At 43.7% G+C, this 20,026-nt stretch overlaps 1 protein-coding gene across 4 annotated transcripts in view; it reads right to left on the reverse strand.

Annotated features, from left to right (window-relative positions):
* ANO9 (anoctamin 9) overlaps positions 1-20,026 on the reverse strand; it is a 111,451-nt gene that overhangs the window by 45,371 nt on the left and 46,054 nt on the right. For all 4 annotated transcript variants that reach the window (XM_077460672.1, XM_077460665.1, XM_077460657.1 and 1 more), the window contains 5 exons: positions 19,294-19,352; positions 19,104-19,189; positions 8,003-8,137; positions 6,800-6,896; positions 3,875-3,935 (listed from right to left, as the gene is read on the reverse strand). In XM_077460672.1, the coding sequence (XP_077316798.1) occupies positions 3,875-3,935; positions 6,800-6,896; positions 8,003-8,137; positions 19,104-19,189; positions 19,294-19,352 (438 nt within the window). The remainder of the gene's footprint in view (positions 1-3,874; positions 3,936-6,799; positions 6,897-8,002; positions 8,138-19,103; positions 19,190-19,293; positions 19,353-20,026) is intronic.

Below are 20,026 nucleotides of genomic sequence, written 5' to 3' on the forward strand. Positions count from 1 at the left end.
ATATATATCTATATATACATACACACACACTATATTGTCAAAAGTACTGGGACACCTGCCTTTACACGCACATGAACTTTAATGGCATCCCTGTCTTAGTCCATAGGGTTCAATATTGAGTTATCTGACCCTTTGCAGCTATATCAGCTTCAACTCTTCTGGAAAGGCTGTCCACAAGGTTTAGGAGTGTGTTTATGGGAATATTTGACCATTCTTCCAGAAGCACATTTGTGAGGTCAGGCACCAATGTTGGACGAGAAGGCCTGGCTCCGCTGTAATTTATTCCAAAGGTGTTCTGTCGGGTTGTACAGGCCAGTCAAGTTCCTCCACCCCAAACTTGCCCATCCATGTCTTTATGAACCTTGCTTTGTGCACTGGTCCAAATCATTTGGTGGGGGGGGTGCTTATGGTGTGGGGTTGTTTTTTAGGGACTGGGTTGGTTTGACCCCTTAGTTCCAGTGACAGGAACTCTTAAGACGTCGGCATACCAAGAAATTTTGGACAATTTCATGCTCCCAACTTTGTGGAAACAGTTTGGGGATGGCCCCTTCCTGTTCCAACATGACTGAGCACCAGTGCACAAAGCAAAGTCATTTTTAGATAGAGTGGGGAAGGATTAGATCACCTGTCAGGTTTTTACTGCCATCTGGGGCACCACTAGAGAGAATTGTCCTCACTTACCATCACAGGGACAATGGTTTCCCCTGAGAGGTAGTGATTAAGGCTCTACAATACAGACACAGAAGGCACAACATATGTGGCAGAAGCACTTAAATACTTTAAAACAATTTATTTTTTAAAGCATAGTTATACTTCCAAGAAACTTTAAAATATGAGACGTATTTACCATTGCTCAGGTCCGCAAGGCCTCAAGACTGATGCTATCGGAAGCTGAGCGTAAAGCACTACTCCTGGAAGACCGCTATGCCAGCTCTCCGAGCCCGAGTTCCCATGCAGATATGCTCACCGCATACAGGGAGCTGGCGCTTATCCGCACCGCTTCCTGCCGCCGCTTCCTTCTTTCCCAGACGCAGAGAATTTTTGAACAGGGTGAACGCCCGGGAAGGTTGCTGGCCTGGCTGGCGGCGGAGCGGACGGGGAGCTCCTGCATTGCGAACATTAGGGGGGCTGATGATACTCTTCTCTCTGATCCCATTCAAATCAACACTAGGTTTGAGCAATACTACACTCACCTGTACGATTCTAAGGCCACGTATTCCCAAGAGGAATTGACCTCCTTTCTGGACAGGGTGGCTTTCCCTGTCCTGACCCGGGAGGCTGCACTTGCCCTGGAGAGCCCTATTACTGTGCTTGAGGTCCAGAGGGCGCTTAAGTCCCTTCAGGCGGGGAAGACTCCGGGTCCGGACGGACTCCCCTCAGAGTTCTATAGAACCAACGCAGAAGTGGTGGTCCCTTATTATCATGCTAGTCTAACCAAGGCCTTGGAATTGAATGCCCTTCCTGACTCCTTCTCTGAGGCCATCATAGTGCTGATCCCGAAGCCGGGGAAGGACTCGGAACTCTGCTCCTCCTACAGGCCGATATCTTTGTTGAATGTTGACGCCAAGTTATTGGCGAAGATATTGGCAGGTAGGCTGAACACGGTCATACATGCATTAGTTAATGGGGACCAAACAGGTTTCATGCCTGGAAAAGGTACTGATATTAATTTGCGGCGCCTCTTTACGAATATAGCGTGGCTGGGGAGGGGGGAGGATGTGGGTGCGGTGGCCTCCCTTGATGCGGAGAAGGCCTTCGACTCCGTCGAGTGGGGCTTTCTCTGGCAAGTCCTTGCCCGATTTGGCTTTGGTCCTAAATTTGTGACTTGGGTACAACAATTGTATGCCTCCCCTGTGGCTCGTATACGCACGGGCGGAGTCCTTTCCTCCCCTATCCGCCTTTGCCGGGGCACGAGGCAGGGTTGCCCCCTGTCTCCGGGGCTCTTTGCTCTGGCCATTGAGCCCATGGCGATTCTTTTACGCTCTGCGGGGGGCGTGGCGGGGTTGAGGGTTGGTCCCTTGGTAGAACGGGTGTCGCTCTATGCGGACGACGCGTTACTATACCTTGGGGATGCTTCGGAGTCCCTTGCGTCGGCCCTTTCCATAATTGATGAGTATGGTCGTTTCTCGGGGGTCCGGATCAATTGGAGTAAGTCAAGTTTGTTTCTGCTCTCTGATTCTACACCCCCCCCCGCCCGCCTCGTCCCCACTGCAGAGGGTATCCCGGTTTAGATATTTAGGGGTTGAGATCTCTAGGGACTTCTCTCAATTTCTGACTAACAACTTATACCCTGTCCTGAATGCATTAATAGCGAAATGTCAGATCTGGAAAACGCTGCCCCTGACGCCGGTAGGACGGGTTAACCTACTTAAGATGACGTTTCTTCCGAAATTTTTGTATGTGTTCCGTAACACACCCGTCCCGATCCCTGCCATTTTCTTCCGCAAGCTAGATGGGGTAGTTTCCTCCTTTGTGTGGGGTGGTAGGGTTCCGCGGATTTCCAGGGCCAAACTACAGCTGCCACTGTCCGAGGGCGGACTGTCGCTGCCCTGCTTCCGGCGGTACTATTGGGCCGCAGTGTTGGTCACAGTCCGTTGGTGGTTCACCCAGCCTAAATCTAATCCGGCGGTCACGCTGGAGGCGGCGATCTTGGGTTCCTACACAGCCTTGGCGGGGATAGTCTATCGGGGAATCAAATCCAGCCCGCACGTAACGATCCCAATGCGGACTACCATCCAAGTTTGGGACAGAGTCGCGGCCACTGTTAAGGCTGCGGACTCCGTCTCCCCTCATAGCCCGCTGTGGGGCAACCCCAGGCTTCGGCATTTTGGTTCTATCCCAGACCCCGGACTCTGGACTAGATTTGGTATCACTACCCTTGCTCATATTATGCCTAGGGGGTCTCTCACCCCCTTTCCGGATCTCAGGGAGGCCCATGGCCTTCCCTCCTGGATGCTGTTTCGGTTCCTTCAGCTGAAACATGCCTGGCAGGCCCAATTTCCCGGGAGGGTACTAGTCGAGCCTCATGGGATAGAGAGGTTTCTCATGTCTCGTGGGGTAGACAGGATTCTCTCTTCCATATATTTACGCCTCACCTGTGAAAAATCGGGGGGGGACTCACCCCTGTTCCTTGTGTGGAAGGGAGACATCCCTTCCCTCTCGGAGGAGGAGTGGGAATCAGCCCTTCAGAGTTACCTTCCTGGGGTAATCTCTGCAAGGGATAGGTTTATCCAATTAAAATTTTTGCATAGGGCCTACTACACCCCTCAACGCCTGGCCAGAATCTATCCCGCCCAATCCGAACTTTGCCCGAAGTGCCAGAGGGCAGTAGGTACATTCTATCATGTTACTTGGGAATGCTCAATCATCCAAGATTATTGGCAAAAAATACTGGGGGAAATTAACGCAGTCACTGGTCTCGCAGTGTCCATGGATCCGAAGGTGCTTCTCCTTGGAGTCACGGATACTGTGGTGCAGGCTACATATAAGAGGCTCCTACTCTTTTATTTATGTTTCTATGCTAGGAAAGTGCTTTTGCAGATGTGGAAGGATTCTTCTCCCCCTACGATGTCCCAGTGGAACTCGATGGTGGACTCGGTGCTGCCACTATATAAGCTTACATATATGGGGCGGAAATGCCCCAAGAAGTTTGGCGGCATCTGGGATCCATGGTTGAGTGCTCGCTCTATTACGGTTTAATTTGTGTTATTTTTCCTGTCCCCTGCATGTGGTCACTAGGATTGGAGGTCTAAATTCTGTAACCGAATGTGCTTGTATTGAGAGTTGTGCATAAGTTGTATTGCTAATTTGTTTTAATCAATAAAAACGTTTCTGTTAAAAAAAAATATGAGACGTATATATTTTTTATACTTACCCCAGACTGCCATAAACATTGCAAAGAATACTGTGCCTTCATTGTCAAATAAATGTGTCACCTGCAGAGGACAAACAGTCAGTAAAAAAAAACCAAATAATCTACATACAGTAATACCTTGGATTTCAAGCATTCTTCTGGAACAAATTACGCTTGTAAGCCAAAGCATGCATATATCAAAGTGAGTTTCCCCATAGAAAATAATGGAAATTCAGATAATCCGTTATACAGCCACTGCTTGTCTGTGCAGTACTGCATGTGGCCAGAAGTGGGGGGGGGGGGGGTGCTGGAGACACTCGGAAACGGAGGGTTTCCAAGTGTCTCCAAGCGGCACCAGCGCACCCCCGCGCCTCTGGCTAAATGCAGTACTGCACACCCCAGCGGCTTGAATCGTGCTCGCCTTGTTAGACAATGCTCGCAAAGTGAGTCAGGATTTAAAAAAAAAAAAAATAGCTCTTATTGCGAAATGCTTATAAACCACATTATTCGCAATCCAAGATTCCACTGTACATTTGCTACATATACAGCAATTATAGTTAATAATCTAATCTAAATTGCATGTGCTCCCAATTTGAGACATTCATAGCAATGAATAACTGAATTGAAGGCAGCCCCATCCATCTTAAGAGGTACAAAAACACACCAGACTTGCTTAAAGGCATAGTTCACCTTTACGAGGAAACTGCTTATGCTGGTAAGACGCATCTGTAGGTCAAAACAAACTGTGACTGTGCAGCTTTGACCAAAGTTGAATAACACCCTTGCTATAGGTGTAGGGTATTTACTTACCTCATGGAATTTGGTTGAGAACCCCCACAAGATCACATCATCTCATCCTGCCTTGTTGCTAGGATGTTGCTATGAGACTCCCATCTCTTACTGTTAACCTCCACCAACACAGAAGTGAGTGCTTTCTCTGATGCAAACCCCCTCACATACTCTCACTCTCCCCTGACACAGTAGCTCTGATCTCAGTGTCCAAAAACACATCCCTGTGATGCAGGAGATAAACAGTATGAGCTAGGCGTCCATGTCAATGCGATCTCTGGGAGTTTTTCGGTCAGGCTTTAGGAGGCACATAAATGGCCTACACCTATCGTAAGTAAATTATTTAACTCTGGTAAAAGCTGCCCCGTTTGTTTTGATCTACAGGTGTCCCTTTCCTGCATAAGCAGTTTTTGTCAAAGGTGAACTACAGCTTTAAGGTAACTGAAGACCCTCAAGTGTGTGTCTGCATCAGATCCTAATAAAATAAAACATGCAGAATAGTCCACCTTTAAGGTATACCTGCTCCTAATTATTTCATTGCTATATGCTGCATGTCCCATGTTGACTTCTCATATTTTAGAATTGGGGACTGCACTTTCCAGAGGGGACTTGGCATAGACAGGGCAACCATCACTAGATTTGCAAATTTATGGAACAAAAACCTCAGTTTCAACATAAACGTTGGACATTTTTTAATTAGGTTTTTGTGCTGGTTTGATTGAGTGGTTAATTTTAAATGGTCCTTATTTTCCATGATTTGCTCCTTCTAAATTGTGACAGTTGGATTACATTTTTTGAACCAATCACTGATGAATTACATCAGTCAGATATGGATATGTAATGTCTTGTTAGTAATGCATCCAATCTGAAAGCATGCGCATATTAGTGTAGTGCTGTCAGCACCACCAGTTCTGCATTGTGAGAAGTTCTACAATTCAGGGCAAGTGACAAAACATCATCGTTTTCAACTCCACCAGTTCTTATTTATGTATTGGTTGCGTCAGGTATGTGCAGTGATTAAAAGGTGATTTCCATGTGAAGCCTAGTTACATCATACCAGAAAAATTCCTCCTAGGTCAATATTTTTTTCACATGAAACCAAAATGTCAGTTTTCGAATGAGACTTTCTTCCCCAGAAAACAACAAGAATCGGTTGGAGATCATGCTTGTTTGCTTGAAAGGTCAGTGTATTGTAACTCCAGATTTCTTTAATTTATTCATTTTATATAATAAATTAAAACTCATTAGGTTAATCTACTAAGCATGCATAATGAAGATTAACAATAGCGTATTGCAACAATACATATCAAAGTTAGAGAGAAGACTGTGTAAGAGAGATGTAAGGCATAAAGTACTACAGAAAAAAATAAAAAGAAACAAGCAGACAGGTTCACCAAGCGTGATATTGATCTAATGTGTTTTAGGGGAAGACTGGGCTAGGAGCAGTCCTAAAAATATATGTTGGGTGTTGGCACTGAGTGTAAATACATCACCACTCAGACATTAGTCCAAGCTGAATCTGCAGTAAGTAACACCTGGAGAGCAGTGCTGAGAAAGGGTCATCTAGAGCCCAAGGCGAACATGTCAAATTCTTCTCTCTCCCTATATGCCCCAGCTCTAATAACACTACCCCCCCAAAAAAAAAAAACCCCTCCTAGCACAAATCCTCTACCCCTCAAATGTCCCCTCCAAGCACAAATCCTCTTCTTCCATCCCCCCTCCCAACACAAATCCCCAAATCACCACTCCTAGCACACCTCTCTAAAATGTGTCCTCCTAGAATAATTCTTATCCCCTGCTACTCCCCAAATTTCCCTTCTCAACAAAAGCCCCCATCCCCCAAGCTCCTTATGGTGCCCCCCCAGCTAACATAACGCAGTGCCCAGGGCAGCCATCCCTTTTGCCCATCTCTTGTCTCAGCCCTTCTGGAGAGTGTTATATACCGGTAGCTACCTGATCTCCATTCAGATCTGCAATCACAACATCTTGAAAAGGGAAGTCTTCCAGCACCAACTTCCTTTTTGGCTCTGAGATGCAAAAGATGCTGATCTTGGAAGATGTGGATCTGTAGCTACCATGAAAATTGTATTTGTCCCCCAGACCAAAGGTTCCCAGTCCCTCCAAGAATCCCATGCTTGTCCTGGCTTTGGATCTTACCTTTGCATATGTGCAGGTCTCTGACAAGGGCCAGTAGGGGCAATTTTGATCACAGAGCGGACACATCAAGGTTGTATTTGCTTTGCAGATCTCCTGGCTAAGGAAAAAACAGTTTCAAGGCGAACAGAACAGCATTTGGATACATCTGAGTTCACAAATAAATTAACACCTAACAGTTGATGTAGGCAGCAAGCGGGTGCAGCGTTCAATTGCTTAGAATAAACATTTCCTAAGGACGTATGGAGGCTGCCACTGTGGACCTCTTAAAAGAATTATAGTCACCTGGCTATACCGCTAAAGCTGACCATACATTGAGCAAATTTTGGCTGGTTGCTGATGAACCAGCTAAAATTCAAGCAATGGGGGGCCCTGTCGGCACCCCCCTGCCCAATATCCTTCGATCTAAAAAATGAAGAGCTTGGCAGCCATTGTTTTGGCATTTAGACAGCTACGGGTGCCAAATAGTCAGCAAAGAAAAATTTCACCAAGGGGTAGGGGACTTCCTACCGTAAATGGCCAGCTTAATTCTATGCCTTGAATAATTTGTGTTACTGACCTGGAACAAATACCTACATGTGGAGAAATGTGCATTAAATTTGCTGAATCAAGGTGGTCAGCATAACAGCCAGGCAAATAGCATTTGCAGAATGAGAATGTGTGCTTTTAAAAAAAAAAAAAAAAATCTACTGAGCTGGCCAGAACTAGTTCTTGGAGGAGTCTATTCCACATTTTCACAGCTCTTACTGTAGCAAAGCCTTTCCATATGCAGAGGTTAAATCCCTTTTCCTACAGATGTAAAGAGTGCCCCCTTGTCCTCTGTAATGACCTTAAAGTGAATGATGCTAAACCAAGTTCCCTATATAGACCACCAATGTATTTATAGATGGTGCTCATATCCCCCCTCATCTCTTCTTCTCAAGAAAAAATTTATTCAGTTCAGCTAATCTTTTTTCATAGCTGAGCTCCTCCATGCCTCTTATAAGTTTGGTTGCCCTTCTCTGCACTTTCTCCAGTTCCCCAATATCCTTTTGTGGACTGGTGCCCAAAGCTGAACTGCATATTCCACATGAGTGACATCCACTACGAAAAGTATTATTCAGTGACATTTAATACAGCCTCTGCATCAAAGACCCACTGAAAATAAAGAGTCAGTTTCGTATGATAGAGAATATACAGACCTTGCTGTATGAGACCAGTACGTACCTGATTTGGCTGCTACTGAAATGCACAAATCCATAAAAAAATACCACTATTCCAACAAGAGCTGCAGGAAACAGCATGAGGGTGTACCATCCAAGCCATGCAAAGTAGAGGGCCACCTTCTCTCCAAAATATTCTCTGTAGGAAGAATTATAAACATAGCCAAATGAGACATAGAAGTTATGGTCTGATCACTAGGTTTAGAAGCTAGAGCCCAAACAGATAAAAAACACCCTCAAATTCAATCCAGTTATGCATTTAATATAGTGCCTTATTTGGTCTATACCAGCTATTCTCTTGGAACCCTGGGATCCTTCCAGAGCATGCTGAAGGTGCCTTAAAGTGGTTGTAAACCACTGAATAAAAAAAAAAAAAAAAAACACACACACACACACACACACTAAAAAAAAAACTTGAAAGACAATGGCATAATGTGCATACTAGCACATTATGAAATACCTTAGAACGAAGCCCTTCCAGTGGTGCCCTTCCAGTGGTGCCCTTTCACTGCTGAAATGGCTGACATGTTCCCCCAGTGTTTCTTCTGAGTTTACGGACTCCGGCATGGTGAGTGGCCGGAGTTGTGATGATGTCACTCAGATATGCCTGCGGGAGCCGACGTTTCTGGCACGGGCTCTGAAGGTCCGGTGTTCTGCCGAAAACTCCAACTCGCCAAAATCTCCAACCATGTCACTTCCGGTAACTGTCCATCAGCAATACTGGGGATTTAGATGAGTTGCCTGTTTTGATAGAACACCAGCAGTGTGTACAGTGCAGTACACCATATAAAGAGCACCCATTGTTAGTCCGCCCGATACTAACCAAGAAGATGGCTACCTCAAAGTTTTTTCCTCCTTACCCGGTGTTATGTCAAAACAGCCAGCTCATCCTGTACCATAGTGTATATGCTGCCAGAGTTGTGTGAAAACTGGCAAATCATCGTGGTTGGAGATTTTGGCGAGTTGAAGTTTTCAGCAGAACGCCAGCACTGTAAGCCGGACCTTCAGAGCGCATGTGCCGATGAGGTCATGGGCTGTATGCACTCTGAACATCTCCTAAACTGTGCAAGTTTAAGAGATATTCACAGTACCTACAGGCGGTAGTGTATTTAGGTTTTGTACTGCCCTGGGCTAACTAAACTCATGCACCCAATAATTTAAATATGACCCCTCTCTTCCTGTCAAGGCCACACTGTTGCCTATAGTTCTATTTTAAGCACAAATTTCTAATAATTTTATGGTGAGGACTAAGAAGATATAACCATGCCAATGGTGAAGCAGAAAAAACCAGCACAGTGAGGAAGGCTGGTTGTCCAGAATGATAGGACAGTCAAAATTAGAAGCAGTGCCCCCCCCTCCCACAGTTGCGGAATGCCGGCCGCCCGCATACTGGAAGCAGTGTGGCTGCTTTATGGGGGCGCTGCACTAATTTGCCTCTCAGCCCAGTCTACCCCAAAAGACTGGCGCTACACTAACAGTGTAGTGCAAGTTGGCGGGGGACTCTTTCCATGCTGCACCCCCCCCCCCGCAAAGTGCTACCCTAGGCCTGGGCCTTGTCAGCCTAGGCCAGGATACATTGTCGCCGCGGGGGGACCCTCCCTTTGGTGGTTACGCCTTGTGCTCAGGGCCTGTCGGGACACGGGTAAGCAGTTTTGCTCTTCCTCTCCCTTTATGTACTAAATACTTTGTTTAAATGTCATGTCATATTAAACATTTTTCATTGTTCATGCCTTAGGGCAGTCATACTGTTCTTTGATCATTTGTTAATTCATTCACAGATACTCTCCTGATTAAGCGGCCACTGTCCACGAAACTAGTCGAGTTGTTTTTTGTGATGAATTGTCCCACTGTGATCCCCCCTTCCGGGGGTTAATTGTTTTGGTGACATATACAAATTATCATGTTTTTATTTGCAATTGACCATTATTCTTGTTATAATAAAACCTCTTTATATATTTTTTACAATTGTATACCTGTCACATATTTATACTTTATTGTCTTACTGTACTGCAATAGTCCAGTTGCCCTCATGTCCTCTGTGGTAGCCTGATTGGGGACCAGGCTCCCAATTCTTTATTTCTAGAATCCTGGATGATGGTACGGGTTTCTTTATTTCTACCTTTAGTAATCAATTATAGAGACCACACCCATTCTCTTTGGGGTAAAAGGGTTGGGGAAGGCTGATTTTTACAGTAGTGTCTGGCTATCAATGTGCATTGCAAAATTCAGGCTGGGAAATGTTTAGCATTGTAGATTTGATAACACGTTACAATCTGATTGTATAATATATGTATTAACTTCACAAGGAGCTATGTAGTGCAGGGGGTAAAGCTAATCAATCTAAAAAATCCCATTTATAGCCAGTTAGCTAGGCTCACATGCTATATACATACCTCCCAACATTTTGAGATGAGAATGAGGGACACCTACTAGCAAACTTATGTAGGCATAGAACATGCCCCCTGCCACACCCCCTTAAAGGAGAATTAACCAAAAACAAAAAAGGTTAATTAAATCCACAGGGGCTTTTTTACCACTACTATTTCTTTATATTGGCTTTTAAAATTTGCAAATGCAGCAATTTAGAATTTAGATGAAAGGTTTAGCACTGGGAAACACTTTTTGAAAGGAAAAAAGTGCATTTTATATACAGCTCTATAGATCAGAACAAAATGAGGGACAATCTATCAAAAAGTGGAAGAACGGAGTCAAAACAAAAATCCCATTATTCATTAAGACAATAGGGGGCTTGAGGCAATGGACATCGGGACTTTAATGGTGTTAAGGTGAAGGTTTAGAAGTTTGACAATTCTCAATTTTATTAGATAAAATAAAAAGAATTTTATTATTACAAACAATTATTTTAAAAGACAAAACATGAGATACAAATTCTTTACAGAAACTCAATACATAAATAGTATCACTTTCTCAACATGTTTCGCTCATTTGAGGTTCTTCAGGAAACTTTCGATGTGGCATCTAGTGTACTATAAATTATAAAGATATATACTGGTTATTGAAAACTCATGCTGTGTAAATTAATCTGAAGTATATATTTCATACTCGATTCAAAATGTAAAAATCAAAAGGGAACTATATATATATATATATATATATATATATACACACACACACACACACACATACCGACACACACACACACATAAAATGTTGTCAAAATAAATATTTTATTAGTTATAAAAAAAAAAAAACACATTTGTCAAAAATTCTTACCCAAGAGCGTGTATCTCAAATATATCTAAAATCCAAGTGGAAATCCTCAAAGTGCATCAAAAATTTATTTTATTTTCGGCTAATCCCTTTTCACACAACCGGGTCCCTTCAATGAATTTTTGTAGAGAAGGACAAAAAAATTTCTTTCCTGACAGGCTCCATGGCAGCATACGTGTGGGTTAGCCCCGCCTCCATAATTACCCAATAGGACCTCTACTCCCAATAGGACCTCTACTCCCATAAATCTTTGCTCCAAGCTGCTATTTCATATGCCAGCTGGTTCTTGTGCATAGGCGCTGACGCTTCCGCGTTCCAGCAGCCTTTCTCCTCCTGTTTCCGGGTCCAGCGCTGCGTTCTTCGCATGCGCAGACCCAAATCCAAAGCGAGGCTTGGTTCCCGCTCATGCGCGCGGGCATCTCGCGTCTGACGCCGCTGATGACGTCATGAGCGCCATATTTAAAACACAGTGAGAGATGTCTGAATTTGGGAATGATTGCAGGAAATTCAGCGACTTCCCGGGGCCATTCTCTGGTTGGTGTAAGGTAGGTTATGATTTGCTCTGATGTATTGTTGCTCCTGTGTTTTGTATGGCTGCTTATGAGGGTCTATTGTTGTTACAGTCTGCGTTCTTTAGTCATGGATGCCTCACTGCCTACTAGTGACCTGCCCGCTTGTAACAGGTATGTGCATGGCTGGATTGCTGTGTATATGTGGAGTATTCCTTAGCATTTGATACCAGCCTGGTCTGTGTCTCTCTCTCTCTCTCTTTTGTATATTTCCTTATAGCCCTTCTAGGTCCGAACCGCATTACAGTGCGCATAGTCGCAGTGGATTGTCAAAATCGCACCACCGTAAATCATCATCAAAATCTGGTCACCACAGGTCTTCCAGATCTGAACAATGCAGTGGTCACTCGCACTCAAGCAGAGGACCAGTTAATTCATGTTGGGGCTGTAAGATGCCCATCCCATCAGACAAATCGCTCTGTGATCATTGCTTCTCTAAAGTCGCAGATGAAAGAGATGGTGCGGATCAACGCTTGGAATCTATGGTGAGAAGGGTGGTAAAGGAATCCCTGCAGCAGAGGGAAGCTCATCACTCTATGGAATCCCCCTCAGACCCATTATGTCCTTCAGGAGGCGAAGGGCTCTTACAAGAGACTGGGGAATCTTCTCAACCAAGCCACCACTCTGTGCTCTTGTCTGACAGCGAATCGGATCCAGAAGTAGGATTTGATTATGCTTTAGTACCTGCTCTTGTCAAGGCAGTGAAAGAAGCTTTAAAATGGGAAGAATCCACTACTTCCCCCCTCCCCAAACAAAGAAAGTTTTTCAAACAACTCAAAAAGGAACGGCAACATTTTCCTTTCCCATCTGAATTGGGAGAAATCATTACTGAAGAGTGGAGCAAGATTGATAGGAAGAGCTCCATGCAATCAAAAGTGTCTAAATTGTACCCCTTTAAGGAGGGTGATGTGAAGCACCTTGAATCAGCTCCTCTGGTAGACGCAGCACTTATGCGTTTAGTCAAATACGTGACTCTCCCTTTGGAAGACACGGTATCTTTCAAAGATCCGTTAGAGAGAAGAATTGACTCAGATTTGAAAAGAATTTATCTAACTTCAGGGATGGCTTGTAAACCAACTTTGGCTTTAGCCGCAGTCTCAAAGGCTATTGAAACATGGGCCGACAATGTTGAGGAGTTCTTGAGAGGTATCTCAGTGAATACGGCTAAAGACTCTCCCATTCAGGAGATCAGAATGGCATCAGCCTTTTTGGGGGAGGCATCTATTGACATTACCCGCCTTCTGTCTCGGGCTATGTTGGCAGCAGTCTCGGCACGCCGTGCTTTGTGGCTCCGTCCTTGGTTGGCGGATCCAACATCTAAGCAGGCATGGTGTCGTATACCATTTGAGGGAACCTCCTTGTTTGGTAATAAACTAGATAGCACCATATCCCGGGCCACAGGTGGGAGGTCTGGGTTCCTCCCTCAAGACAGACGTCTTCAAAACCAAAAACGTATTTTTCCTAGAAGGCAGATCTCGGATCGCACTAGAGAAGCGCGCAGTTATAGACCCGGCAGGGAGTTCTCTAAGTCTTGGAGGTCCAGACAATCCTCCCTTAAGAAAACCTCAAAGGGGGCTTCCGCAGGTAACCAAGATTCTACTAAATCTTTTTGAAATTGGGCCCGCTCAAACATGTCGGGTGGGGGCTCGCCTTCTTCACTACCGACATGTTTGGGCGGCATCAATTCAAGATTATTGGACCGTCAAGACGGTTTCCTCGGGTCACAAGTGGACTTTCATCAACACTCCGAGGTTAAGGTTCGTTCCCACAACAATTCCAAGCTCGGAGGAAAAGAAACAGGACCTATTGACCTACGTAAGTTGTTTACTGGATCAAGGCGCAGCAGTGCCCGTGCCAGAAGACGAACGTGGCGACGGCATGTATTCTCCTCTGTTTATGGTTCAGAAAAGAAATGGCGCATGGAGGCTGGTGATAGATTTGACCCACCTCAATTCCTTCATTCGCAAGGAAAAGTTCAAGATGGAATCTCTTCTTACAATCCAACAGTCGGTGCAGCTAGGGGATTGGTTAATCTCAATCGATTTGAAAGATGCATACTTTCACGTGCCAGTAGCAAGGGATTTCCAGCAATTTCTCCGTTTCGCAGTTGACGATCTACACCTCCAGTTTACCTGTCTCCCATTCGGGTTGACAACATCTCCTCGGGTCTTCTCCAAGGTACTCCTAGCGATAGTAGCTCTTTTACGAGTCAAAGGAGTTCGTCTCCATTATTATCTGGACGATTTGCTCCTATTATCTCAGGACAGAGATCAAATTCTGGAACACAAGAATTTAGTCATCTCCACTCTGCAGACGTTTGGTTGGCTCCTGAACCTGGAGAAGAGCCATCTGGTTCCAACTCAAGTTATCGTGTTTCTAGGGGCTCAGTTCGACACATTAAAAGGCACTATCTCCCTACCGGAGGAGAAAATCAGTGTGATCCGAGACAGGATTCACAAGGCTTGGGAATCATCTCATCTTTCGGCTCTACAATGTTTGAAAGTGATTGGCACAATGACGGCCACCATCCCTATGGTGAAGTGGGCCCAGTGGCACACTCGTCCCTTCCAGAAAGGGTTTCTGCAACAATGGGACTCGTCCAGTCAAACACAACGCATACTCCTTACTCCAGTGATGAGGATGTCTCTCCTCTGGTGGCTTCAAGGGAAGAATCTACGCAACCATCATTCGATAGTCCCCATTTCTTGGGTAATAGTAACTTCAGATGCCAGCAACAAAGGTTGGGGCGCTCATTGCCTTACGGAAGTAGCTCAAGGAAGGTGGTCGTTCCCGTCGCTGTGTGTGGTCTCCAACATCCTGGAGTTGAGAGCAGCCTTTCAAGCGCTCATAGCATTTCGCCATCTGGTGGCAGGGTCGTCAGTAATGTTAAGATTGGACAACACAACTGCGGTGGCCTATATAAAGAAACAAGGAGGGACTCGCAGTTGGTCTCTATTACGAGAAGTAGAACTGATAATGAGCTGGGCTCAGAGGAATTTGGTCAACATTTCTGCTGTATACATCCCAGGGGTCCAGAATGTTCAAGCAGATTTTCTGTCACGGGTCAGAATAGACAACAACGAGTGGTCCCTTCACAGGGATGTCTTCGAGTGGCTTCTGACTCTGGGAGTATCTCCAGAGGTCGATCTGTTCGCTTCGCTGTACAATCGCAAGATGCACAGATACTACTCGAGGTTCAGGGATCCTCAGGCGTTTGGCACACATGCTCTCACGGATTGTTGGAAGTTCCAGAGAGCCTATGCCTTCCCTCCAGTTCCTGTAATCCTACAGTTTCTTCGGAGGCTCAGAGGGGAGAAGGTGGAGATCATTGCGATAATACCATTCTGGCCCAACAGGCCTTGGTTTCCTCTGCTGTTGCTCCTCAGCTATCGGGATCCAGATCCCCTGCCTCTCAGGCCAGATCTACTGTCCCAGGGCACACTGTTACACCCGTGCCCATCCTGTCTACACCTCAGGGCATGGTTCTTGAGAGGGGAAGGCTAGAAGCTCTGGGTTGCCCAGAAGAAGCGATTCCAACCCTTCTTAGTGCCAGATGGAAGAGTACCAATAAAGTATACGAACGTATATATGGGCCAGGTTTATGGTCCACATGTCTTCTAGGTCAAATTCACATAATTCTCCGGCAGTTCAAGATATCTTGTCTTTCCTTCAGTCAGGGTTAGACTTGTCTCTGGCAGTTAGTTCTCTGAGAGTACAAGTTTCAGCCATTTCAGCCTTTACAGGAGTTTCGTGGGTGAATCATACATTAATACAACAATTCTTTAAAGGAGCCATCAGGCTTAGGCCTCAAAAAAGGCCCAGGTTTCCCAAATGGGACCTTCCATTAGTACTGGATTTTCTTTCTGATCTTGGAAAAAGTTCGGACGCTCCCCTGTCTTTAGGAGATCTCACTATCAAGACGGTGTTTTTGGTGGCAATAACTTCAGCCAAAAGAGTGTCGGAAATTAGGAATCTTGGGTCTGTGGAACCATTTCTAACCTTCTTTCCGGATAGAGTGGTCCTGATCCCTATGCTTGGGTCAAATCCAAAAGTTACATCAGTATTTCATGAAAATCAGGAGATCGTGCTACCTACGTTTAGAATGTCAGACAACCAAGAGATTCATCCCTTGGATGTTGGTCGCACCTTGAAGCAATATTTGGACGCTACAGCCTCGTTCAGACGAACAGACTTTCTTTTTGTCCTTCTCCATGGCAAAAATAAAGGGATGCGAGCATCAGTAAGATCAATCTCATCTTGGGTGGTCCAAACGATTCAAAGGGCATACAAGGCTAAGGGCATGGTTCCTCCTGAGGCAGTGACGGCTCATTCAACTCGGGGCATCTCGACCTCTTGGGCAGCAGTTCGACATGTCGCACCAGAAGTGATCTGTAGAGCAGCTTCCTGGTCTTCAATTAATACCTTTGTTTCCCATTATTGTGTAGAGCCAGCTGCGCTTTCTTCTGTTAATTTTGGTTTACAAGTATTGTCAGTGGACAATGAAAAATAAATTTCTAGTTTCTTTGCTCAACATTTTTAGCCCACCCGGGTGTGTTTGGCGAGTTATTTCCCACACGTATGCTGCCATGGAGCCTGTCAGGAAAATGGAAAATTTATATCAAATACTTACCGTAATTTTCTTTTCCTGATGGGCTCCATGGCAGCAGGAGTTCCCTCCCAAATGTTGGAGTAGGCTAGTTACGGAACACGGATAGCAGCTTGGAGCAAAGATTTATGGGAGTAGAGGTCCTATTGGGTAATTATGGAGGCGGGGCTAACCCACACGTATGCTGCCATGGAGCCCATCAGGAAAGGAAAATTACGGTAAGTATTTGATATAAATTTTCCATTTTAGGGAAAAAAAAAAATATTCCTTTTAGGAAAAAAAAAAATATTCCTTTTAGGAAAAAAAAAAAATCATGCAGGGGTATAAATAATGGAAAAAATTCATTTCATATGTTTAAACTAATATCTTATACAAAAGAAAAATTACCTGCAATAATTTAGTAGAATCAATATAATGCATCAAGGTTCATCCTTAGTGATAGCGGAACAATTCACTTTAAGAGTAAGGATGTGCACAGTTGGGGGAGGATATATACCGCCCATCACAGGGTTAATATGATCACAGTTTAAGTGAAGTAAGGCCAGATTTGTATGTTTAAGATTCTCCAAATGAGGAAAAAACACCTATAGAGATAGCCACAAATAAGGGAACAATCATCAGAAAAAAGATTCATGCTGTTTGCATAAGGTTTAGCCCAGACCTTGAGTAAAGGCAGCTGGGTGGTGTAGTTAAATGATAGAGAATCCAGGTTACCAAGTGTAAGGAGCATCAAAACAAAGGATGAACCTCATTGAATTATATTGATTCTACTAAATGAATGACTGCAGGTCATTTTTCTTTTGTATAAGATTATTAGTTTAAACATAGGAAATGTCAGAATACATTTATATTTTTTCAATTATATATACCCCTGTGTGATGAATTTTTTCTAAAAAGGAAACATTTTTTCCTAAAGACAATTTTTGTCCTTCTCTGCAAAAATTTCTTGAAGGGACCCAATTGTGTGAAAAGGGATTAGCCTTAAATACATGCCATTTTTGATGCACTTTGAGGATTTCCACTTGGATTTTAGATATATTTGAGATACATGCTCTTGGGTAAGAATTTTTGACAATGTGTTTTTTTTAATAACGAATAAAATATTTATTTCGATAACATTTATGTATAATATATTATATATTATAGTTCCCTTTTGATATTTACATTTTGAATCATGTATGAAATATTTACTTCAGATTAATCTGAATTTACACAGCATGAGTTTTCAGTAACCAGTATATATCTTTATAAATTTATAGTACACTAGATGCCACATCGAAAGTCTACTGAAGAAGCTCAAATGAGTTAATTATGTTGGGAAGTGGTACTATTTATGAATTGAATTTCTGTAAACAATTTATATTTATCTATAAAATGAATTTGTATCTCATGTTTGTCTTTTAAAATAATTGTTTTGTAATAATAAAATGATTTGAATTTTACCTAATAATATTGAGAATTGTCAAATTTCTAAACTTCTCCTTAACTCCATTAAAGTCCTTGAGGTCCATTGCCTCAAGCCCCCTATTGTCCAAAATGAGGGACAAATGAGGGGGGAAATAGGGACAGAGGGACATTGCTCCAAATCAGGGACCGTCCCTCGAAATCAGGGACAGTTGGGAGCTATGTCTATAACTGTTGGTAAAGCGAATGGATATTCTACAATAAAATTATATTGTGTGTAGCCATCTTAAATTTAAATGTAGGCAGACAGCACCTAAATCCATCTGCACTAGCATCTTATAATCCCTGTGCATTAACATTCAGACTGGGAGAAAAAGGAGCAGGGGAGATCAGCCTGACGTTGATTAAACATATTTAGCTTGCTGATTGGAGGAAAGAGCACAGATATAACCTCGATAAAAGGGAGTTGCTTTGCCTTCACTATCCAATCACAGTCTTGACCACGTTGTACTGATTTGACTGCAGTGGAAACAAAATTGTAGGGGGTTGCTCATGTGCCTAGCAATTTGTCTGGGTTCAAAAAAATGTAATTAACGGATTTTACATTTTCTGCCAAGCAAGATAGTTCCTGCATTGCACAGTGCTGTTAACCCAATACTGGGAACTTGCAAATAGCAAGAGTGAGAACAAAATAGAGGCCCGCTGCTCCTCCAGTTCAAGCAGTAGGCTAGGAGCATTTGTTGGCTCATCTGTATTGCATAAATTAACAGTGGAGGATGTACCTGCATCCCAAGGTTGACTAAGCCCAAATTACAGATCTTTTGACCTGTTCCAAAAGAGCCCTGAGTGTTATATATTACTGTATGTCTAATTTTGTTAATCATAAAAAAAAATAGAAAGACATTTAATGTCAGTCCTGCACTGCAGTCTGTAAACCACAAATCAGTATCAGTATACCAATCATGTCAGTAATATGAACACTGCTGGAGAATTGTTTTGATTCTCGATTCTGCAATAAATATCAGAATTCAGACCACTGCTTTTGATCTTGAGTCCATTTATCCACCTTTATTATTAGCTACGCTACTCAAAAACTATATTTTTTCAAAAATAAAAAAATCGTGAGCCTTGAGCTTTTGAGCTTTATTGCTAGCCACAGTCACAAACCCCACTGTCATTTTAATTTTAGGTGTACCCCCCCCCCCCACTACCACCAAGTCTGACAACAGCTGTATTACAAAAGGTGCTGAAGAAACTCAGAAACCCAAAATATCCATACAAGACCCCTCTATCACCTGATCTCTTTCACAGGCTGAATATAGATGACATCCCGCCATCTTGCCCACTTTTGCTTCAACTGCTTGCCGAGAGCCTCCTCCAGCTAAGAAGACGCAAAGAATAAAAATGGTGATCCAATCAATGCACAACCACACATACAATTTACAGAATGTGTGATCATCACACGAATACAAATGTTAGACTCACAGAGTGAAGTGGGAAAGCGGTCTCAAAAACACCACTCTTTATCAAGTCATCTAGAGTTTCTGAAAGAAGAAACAGGTCATGGTTAGATATCAAGAGAAGTAGGAAATCACATTAGGATTATTTTTTTGATAAGGCAAAGAAAGGTTACTAGTGACAATAACATATTTAGCAGACAGGACTACTCTGATGACCAACATAGCCTTGTGTTTCCAGAATCCTTTTTAGGGGATGCCAAGGTGCCTCTGCATGTTCCCAGACACCACTGCCGTAAACTGTGGTTGACAAGCAAAGCAAACCTATGTGCTATATTAAAACATACCGATTTACTCAAGGAAACAGGACTTCCACACTCATCTTACAGCATTGTACAAAGCTACCAGGAAGCATTTTTAAATATTGATACACAATATAGGATAGTTGTCTGATCAAGCTGTTTTGGTTACATTAGGTGACAATTTCATGTCTATGGGAGGCCTCCAACTTTGCTGCCATCAGAGAGAACAGTGGATTGTGCCTTATAACATGTTGGTCTTCCTCTCCCATGTCTATATGTGACATTCTATGTAAACATCAGTTAACCTGTTTATCGGTGTGACTTGTTCTGACCTCTGATTCAAACGTATGTAATGAGGAGAGAGAGAGGGGGGGAGAGCGAGAGCGAGAGAGAGAGAAGAGAGGGAGGAGAGCGAGAGGGAGGGAGAGAGAGAGAGAGGGGGGAGGAGAGAGAGAGAGA

This window comes from Lithobates pipiens, unplaced genomic scaffold (assembly GCF_037356315.1).
Source record: "Lithobates pipiens isolate NorthernLeopardFrog02 unplaced genomic scaffold, aLitPip1_a1.2 Scaffold_10, whole genome shotgun sequence".
NCBI classification, from domain to species: domain Eukaryota; kingdom Metazoa; phylum Chordata; class Amphibia; order Anura; family Ranidae; genus Lithobates; species Lithobates pipiens.